The sequence below is a fragment of the Populus euphratica genome, unplaced genomic scaffold, assembly GCF_000495115.2.
Source record: "Populus euphratica unplaced genomic scaffold, PopEup_1.0 scaffold605.1, whole genome shotgun sequence".
Lineage (NCBI taxonomy): Eukaryota > Viridiplantae > Streptophyta > Magnoliopsida > Malpighiales > Salicaceae > Populus > Populus euphratica.
The window spans coordinates 9,692-18,034 of NW_011500477.1; the positions used below are offsets into that span (position 1 = coordinate 9,692).

At 29.7% G+C, this 8,343-nt stretch overlaps 1 protein-coding gene across 2 annotated transcripts; it reads left to right on the forward strand.

Moving 5' to 3' along the window:
- The first annotated feature begins 1,488 nt into the window (after positions 1–1,488).
- LOC105114924 (probable tyrosine-protein phosphatase At1g05000) lies at positions 1,489–3,957 on the forward strand. 2 transcript variants are annotated; one of them, XM_011011653.1, is made up of 6 exons: positions 1,489–1,592; positions 1,904–2,063; positions 2,154–2,247; positions 2,328–2,388; positions 2,475–2,518; positions 3,335–3,957. In XM_011011653.1, the coding sequence occupies exons 1-6, from the start codon at positions 1,571–1,573 to the stop codon at positions 3,590–3,592; spliced, it is 639 nt and encodes a 212-aa protein (XP_011009955.1). In that variant the 5' UTR covers positions 1,489–1,570; the 3' UTR covers positions 3,593–3,957. The 2 variants fall into 2 exon arrangements, with proteins under 2 accessions (XP_011009955.1, XP_011009956.1); XM_011011654.1 differs by lacking the exon at positions 1,489–1,592 and having other exon boundaries at positions 1,666–2,063.
- Positions 3,958–8,343: the final 4,386 nt, after the last annotated feature.

The following is an 8,343-nucleotide window of genomic DNA, read 5'->3' on the forward strand; positions in this document are numbered from 1 at the left end:
ATTCTAATAGGATAATATAATTGAAGGTAAAACATGAAAAATTATGAAGCTTAATTTTCAAACTAACTCAATCTTGATGGACAAAAATGAAAAAAATAAACTTTAAAAAAATCCTAAAAAAAGACTCAAGTCAATCAGGGCTAGCTTATCAAGCCCGTCACTTAAGTTATGAGACTAAGATAATTTTATATAAAAAAAAAACAAAGAAAATTATGAAGCTCAATTTTCAACAAACTCAATATCAAAGGATAAAATTAAAAAGAAAAATCAACATAAAAAGGATCGAAGAAAAGACTAATGTTATCCTAGGTTACTTGTTAGTCGGGTCATGAAACCAAGATTACCCAATCAAAAAATTCATTAAGTTTAATTTCTTTTCAAATTAATATTAAATGATAAAATTAAGAAAAAAATCAAATTTTTAAAAAAATTCAAAGCAAAAAATAACAATAAAAATAATAAGTATTCAATTTAAAATAAAAACAAAATAAAAAAAATATTTTTTTTTAACATATCAACACAAATCTTGAAGAGAGGAGAAAGAAAAAAATGAGGGGAAGATAATAAAGATTGTTAAGGCCTTACCATCACACGGTCATCGACACATGTCGCACCATCGACAAGAGCTTGCCATAACTCTTTCAATGCAACCACGGAAGCTAGTGTTCCGCAACCGGAGGAAGTCACATGATCCAGCAGAGCGCAAAATCCAGGAGAGCGCAAACACATATATTACATGCACCAGCCATTTTTCCACTACCTGTTCACTCCAGTCCCTGTCTTTTCTCTTCAAATTTAATCCCTCAATTCTTAATTGTTTTAGATCGATAGAATTAAATTAAGTGCCTGTTCGGGGAATCATAGCTTTTGGCTTTTTCACTGCCTGTTCCTACATTTTTCCACTACCTGTTCCTCCGACAATCATAGCTTTTGGCTTTTTCTAAGCTTACGTGGCTTTTCATCCAAAAGCAAAATCCTGAAGTGTTGTTTGGCAGCAATTAAAAATCAACATCACAACCCCTTCCGCACATGGTTTTACAGCTAATTTTTAAAAGCTACAATATATCGATTTTGATCTTCAACTTTTAATATGACTGTTACTCATCTTTATTAATTATCTTAAATACCTTCATTAAAATACAAGAAGATTGGTTAAGAAATAGTTGAAGACATCCATACCTCTTTGAACTGTACCAGTCCCTGCTTCTATTTCATGCCACATCATTATTTAATTAATGTAATACAAACAAAATCTTGTAAGAAAATCCCAGACAAACATGCAGCAGTGGTACTATTTGTGTGGAAAATCAGTCTTTTAAATTCAAACCACCCATATTATAGCATTTATTGAAATATAGGATTTGTTTTTAAATGAAACTAGATGGAGCAACGGAGTGTGAGAAGAGGAGGAAATTAAAAACAGTAATGTAATGAAAGCGTATCACTATCGAGAAGAGGAGGAGGGACACCAAGGCAGGCTAAATAACCCAATAAATATATAATAAAGAGAGACTATTTCAAAGGGTATAAATTATAATCGTCGACGGAAAGGGATGGCTAGGGGATCTCTATGAATTTAATTCAAAGTCCAGGTAAAAGCCGCCTAGCAGTGGCTCCTCCCTCTTTCCCCTTTTTTGTTTTTTTATTTATATATGGTACAATGTTATCAGCAATATCCATAAACCCCCCCCTCTCTCGCGCCGCCTCGCAGCAGCAGCAACTCCTATCTCAATCTGTCTCTAGAGAGAGAGAGAGAGGAGAGAGAAAAAGAAGCCCGTTGTTTGAAGAAAGCCCTGCGTTCTTGTTTTAGATTGAGCATAAAATAAAACAAGACACCCAAGTCTTTCCTTTCTTTTCCTCTGATTTGATTTTGTGTTTGTTTTTTTCTCCTGTAAACGAAAAGAGGAAGGAATGTGCATGATGATAGTGGATGTTGACGAGAACGACGACGTTTTGGAACCGCCAACCAATTTCTCCATGGTAGAAGACGGCATTTTCAGATCTGGCCTCCCTCAACCCTCCAATTTCGGTTTCCTTGAAACCCTAAATCTTCGATCAATCATGTATTGTGCCTTCCATTTTGTGTTTTTTCTTTTCTTTTTTTAATATCATAGAAAATAATTAATTTATAATTCATATGGGATTTTGGGCAGATACTTGTGTCCAGAGGCTTATCCACAGGAGAATATGGACTTTGTTGATGCTCATGATATTAAGCTCTTCCAGTTTGGAATTGAAGGCAAAACGGTGAGTTTATGATGATGGTATTTCTTTCCAAGAAGAAACTTGATAAACTATCATGGTGATACTGAGATACTAACTTGCAGGAGTCGTCTTCTACGTCGATTCCCAACCATACTATAACGGCGGCTCTTAAAGTGTTAATTGGTAATTACTTCAAATTTATTTATTTCAATCTTCAACTATACAATTGTATACATCTGAATGCCTCATATCTGCTCTGCTGTTTCCAGACGTGAGGAATCATCCAGTTCTGATTCATTGCAAACGTGGAAAGGTTAGTCCAATTCCATCTTAACTTTATTTATTTATTTTAATTGAGATTGTTTAACCATGTAAGTGTAGCGCCCCCCCTAATCTTATCCAAATCTTTGTTCCCTTCCTTGGCTGCCACTAGTCTCGTCATATGCGTTCTTCTGCTGCTTTTATTACACTTATCATTATTATTATTCTATCAAATGGAGTTAAATATATTAGAGAACAATTTCAATCAATCACACCTTGTTTTTTCTTTTTGTTATTTTTTGGGTGTTGAAGGTTTTCATCTTAATATGAATTTCCGTTTGATATTCAGTCGATCTGATTTCTTTTTTCTTCATCTCATACATATCTACCTCCCTCCTCCTTTTCCCCATGTGAAGCTGCTTTCCATTGGCATACATACTTGCAACATTTCTTGCTCCAATGGCTCTGAAAATTAAGTTAATTCTCCCAGAAGAAGGCGTAATCTTCTCTTTTGAAAAAAAATAAAAAAATCCCAGAATGAACATTTAATTAGGTGAAATGAAGAGCCGTTATGAAGTTCAGATGTGCTGTTTCATATATTTATCATGTCCGTTTACCTTTTTCCAATTTTCAACAACACTAGTGCCATTTATTCTCCTTTTCATTATTCAATAAAATCCTTATTCTTTCCAGAATAAGAACTCAATATGCTGTGAAAAAACACGCTAATGATGGGTTCAGGTCAGATCATGTAGCCTAGATGTCTTATAGCCTTTAAGACCGTCCTTGAAATGCTCGTCTTACTTGTTTACCTTCACTTGCGGTTGTTATTCTTAGAGATTCTCACCATCTATTCCCTTTGATGCAGCATCGGACAGGTTGTCTTGTGGGTTGCTTCAGAAAACTGCAAACTTGGTGCCTGTCTTCTGTTTTCGAGGAATACCAGCGTTTTGCTGGGGTGAAGTGGAGGGCCACTGACTTGAGGTTTATTGAGACCTTCGAAGTAATGTGCCTGAGGCAGTGTCTATACAGCATCATATACCAGTATCAAGGATATGGTTCAAACAAGAGGAGGTTACTTTACCAGGAAGAGAGTATACAGAAGCCAAAAATAAAGTCCATTTAAAAGAGCTCTGAGGATCCTTGTGTTTTTTTTTGGGTTCCTGATCACTCATTGTGGAGTTGCGTATGAGCTTTCTTAAAAAAATCAGTTGCAGCTTTAGGATGCCAGATTACATCCATACAGATTTTTCTTGAAACATCTATTTGTACCATGTTTTCCTGCGCAGTTTTTTTATTCTTCCAATTTTGCAATATTTTCTAACACATGCGACTGTGAAAGATAGAATCATTTGCGGGAGACAAGTTCCAGTGTACCATACCAAAGACCAAATTTTACTAGGATCTTCACAATATCAAAGGACAAGTTTAAAGTTATCTGACTGTTTTCCTTCTGGTTTGTACATAATGGCGTGGTCATTCGACGCTGAAGTTTCTGCATTAGTAGATGCTACAAATGTCTTGAATTCAAATTTAAATGAAATTTGTTATAAATATATTTTGAAAACACGTTTGAAATGGTGTTTATTTATTTATTTATTTATTGGTAGAGATACTTGTTTGATTTTATGTAGTTTGAGGAATCCGACGTGAAGACATGATGAATTAAATAAAAAGTGAAGAAAATATTATTTTAAATGGTTAAAAAATAAATAAAAAGGAAGATAAACCACGAAAAATCAACATGAGAATGCTTCATACCACATGTGGGAAGAGGAGAAATATTGTTTTATTTATAGGGGAGAGTATGAATAACTAGGGGAGCAAGAGTTTCATATAACTTTTATTATTCTCTTTTATAAAATAAAAAACTTATCACCTACACTTTATTCTATTAATGGAAGAGTTTTTGTTTCATTGCAGGAGAGAGCATGATTAGATTGGAAAGAAAAAGAAATTTTCTAAAATTTTATTGTCTTTCTGGAATAAAAAATCTTTATTTATTTCTAAATCAGATAGTGCATGCATACACACTTAATCTAGTCATTATAGCTTTAATTACTTTTTAAAAATTTTATTTGTCCAAGTGTAAACCTTGTTTCTAATTTTATGATAACAAATGATTATTTTAATATTAATTTGTCATTTTGCTCCCACGAAGACTATTAGTTTCCCCCTAAGAAGACTAGCTAGTGCCCTCACCTATAATAAATAGATCATTCTTTTACCTTTTGCTCTAACTGCATCATTGCTTCACGTAAAAGAGCTTTTTAATTCATTGTGTTTTAGCAGAAAACCAACCATTGTTAAAGTGCAAGTGGCATTTTGAGCTTGTTACTCTTGGAAGTGAAGTTAGTGCTTGGTTCTGAGTTGAGTTTGTTCCTCAGATTCATGTAAGTTTAAATATTGCATTTTGAGCACTTGCAGTATAAATATTATTTTCACAACCACCTCATGTATCTATTAGAATGGACAAGCAACCACCTCCCTAAAATACTAGAGGGGAATTTAGCCCAATGAGATTTAAGCCTTTCATCTTCTTGATGAGATTTTTTACATATCTTTGAGAGTTATAATTAAGATGACTCAATATTTTTTTTGTGCTAATTCATTATTGCATGATCTCATGACTCTTGGTCAATCAATTTTGGTCAATTCCTTCTTTTCTCACATGCAAGTGAGAAAACTTACTAGATTTTGAGTGTTTATTCTTGAGAGATTAACTAGTGAGATTTGGAGTTTAAATATATTTCCAATATGTAGTCACTTATGAATTCTCTTACCTTAATAGAAATTTGTCAATGTCTTTTATTTATATGTTTTTAGTAATATAAAGAACTTAATATTTTCACATCTTTCTTTTTCTATTTCCTATTGTTGGATAATAAGAGGGGGGGGGGGCTTATGTTTCTCTTTGCTCGATAATTACCAAAAGAATGGTTGGGATAAAAAATAATATTTTCATATCATAAATAACATAATATTAACTTAATTAAATATTTAATTTAGAATTTTTAGATATTTTTATTAATTACAAGGCTAGTTTTCATAAAAAGTAGAGATTCAAGGGAAACTGAAAATATTATAGTTAACTTAGCTACATTAAAATATTTCATAAAAATATCTAAATAATCCCCAATTATATATCTCATTTAAGTGAAAAAGGAAAAGAAGTTGACCTTTGACCGCAGGATTCCAAGTTTCTATTTCAAGAAGAAAATAATCAAAAGGATCTTCTTCCAATATTTTCTAGAGAATATAGAGAGTACCCTTATGCAAATTAACAACACGAGACCAAAGGCTCCACACCGGAGAAAAAAGAGTGGCCACATGTTTAGAGAAGGATGCCATTTTTATCCTTCAATTTGTGAATGAGATCATTATATTAATTACAAAATTAGAAAGAAACAAGTAATTTTCTAGAAAATATAGAAATAACTAGATAGATGACTTGTATTTCATTACGAGAGTCGAGTTGATTTCTTTCCTAACCTAAAATATAATGTTAAAATGCTGCCAACATGTTTTAGAGTAAAATAAAATTTCTTAACTAAATTATAGATTTTAATTTCAAAAGACAAAGAAAAATTGAAAAATAAAAATTTTCATGACCCAAATTAAAGTTGGTATGAAAAACTTATAAGAACATAATTAAAAAAATAAAAAAATAAATTTGATATAAAAATATAAAATTATAAAATGATGTAAATGTATGACTCGAACCACAGGGTCAAGATATCGTTATAAACTGTTTAATCTTTAATAAATTTATTATTAAATAATAAAATCAAAAAATAAAATTAAAAAAAATATATAAAAAAAATATTGATATTGATCCGGGTTAAAATTTCATACCCATAAAACTGAGATCACTGGAAAAAATAATTAACGAAACTCAATTTTAAACAAATTAAATGTTGAAAGATAAAATTGAAAAAAAAATCATTTTGAATAAAAGAACCAAGGAAAAATAATTACAAGAATAAGGGTAAAAAAATCAAATGATTAGGGATGATATTAAAAAACATATATTTTTTTAAAATAAAAATTAAAAGAATAAAGATTAAATTTGATATAAATATCAAATAGGACAAAATGCTAATAGATAACATAAAAACAAAAACAAAAAAAATAATTAAAAAAATAAAAGTTATAATTAAAATAAAAAGAAAAGGGATGACTGCTTATAATTTTGGTTAGACTAACATGTTTCCTAAAAGGAAGGAAAAAAATCCAATTATCGCCTAACCATTATGGTATAGCATACATATATTATCCTAGTAAATACGTCTCATTGTTATCTTTTAGAAGAGACGGAAGTCAACTTTTTTTGGTAATAATGAGATACAATATGCATTGTCTAAAAAATATAGGTGCTTTTTATATGCTAATGTATGTATTGTATGTATTAATAACTTTTATTTTTTTATAATTTAATTTATATAAATATCTAAGTGCCCATGACATGATATGATATTAATAAAAAAATCATAATAAAAAGATCAAAAAACCCCCAATTCTAACTATAGATTTTTTTAATTCAAAAGATACTTTAGTAATTATATAGTGTGAAAAAAAAACTAAATATGCTTTTACTCTAATAGTTAGGAAAACTCAACTTTTGATGATATTTTAGATATTATATTGTAAAAATAAAGGGTTAAAAAGCTTATCAAACCCGAACTTAATCTTATAATAGCAAATGTATCTCATAAAAAATATTATATTGCTCTTGAAAAAATATTATAAGGTTTAGATTATAAAGAGAAGAATAGCTATTTTTATACGCTAATATGCAGTGAATTGTGAGTGCATGAAGAATAAAAGAATGTACTCTTTTAGCTTTTGTTTTAATAAGAATTTTTATTCTTATTTTCTAAATCCTCAGTCAATAAAGTTTTATTATGTTTTATGATTCCCCGTTCAAATTTTATTTTAAAATTTTTGTTTTTTAAGTTATGCTAGAATTGATTATTTTTTATTTGGTTTGGTTTTTATTAAAAAAATAACAAAACTAGTTTTCTTAAAAAAACCGAAATTGATTCAAATCGATAGATTTTGATTCGGTTTAATTATTTTAGAATAAAAACTAATTCAAACCAGTTTGACTATATTTTTTGGTTTGATTTTTTTTTTATTTGGCTTAATTCTAGCTCGGTTTATTTTTCAATTTCATTTGTTTTTTTTCAGTTTGACTCGTTTTTTTTTCTAGTTGTTTTGATTTGGATTCGGTTTGGTTTAATTTTTTTAGTTTCAGGCTTATAAAACAGAAATTAAACCAAACCAAACCAGTTGGTTTTTTAAATTCTAATCGATTTAATTAATTTTTTTTACAATTCAATTTTTCCAATTATTTTTTTTCAATTTCTTGATTTTTTCAATTTTCTTAGTTTTTCAAATTTTTTTCTCACCCTTAATTTATACAATTGTTTTTCTGAATTTTGCGCTTTACTTTTCAATGATGATAGGCTAACCCCTTCCAAGAGGACAGATCCACCATGGTAATATTTTGGGGAGAAGTTTTTCTATAAGATGCCTCGGGAGAGAAAGTCTCAATTAAAAGAACAATAATATGCAACGCTAAACATCTTTTGAAGGCGTTCCTTTAGGTGCGTTATTATTCCTTTATTAATTTTTCTATTTCATATTTTTATTAAAAAAATGGTTTTTAGTTTCCCTTATTTAAGTGGGAAGTTATTATTCGAGTTTGCTTTAAAAGAAAGATATTATTTATTAATTTGAGTAGCATAAGTATTGGATTCGTGAGAAGGAATCAATTCTTTATTCAATTTACCTGAAATAAAATTATTAATTTAAGCCTTTGAAAATAAGGAAGTTTTCTAAACCTAAACAAAATCTTGGTTGTTAATTTTTAAC

Coding starts and splice junctions, on each gene's coding strand:
- LOC105114924 (XM_011011653.1), top strand. CDS start 1,571: ATGAATTTAATTCAAAGTCCAG. Junction 1,593..1,903: donor GAATTTAATTCAAAGTCCAG/GTAAAAGCCGCC, acceptor GTAAACGAAAAG/AGGAAGGAATGTGCATGATG. Junction 2,248..2,327: donor TTGGAATTGAAGGCAAAACG/GTGAGTTTATGA, acceptor ACTAACTTGCAG/GAGTCGTCTTCTACGTCGAT.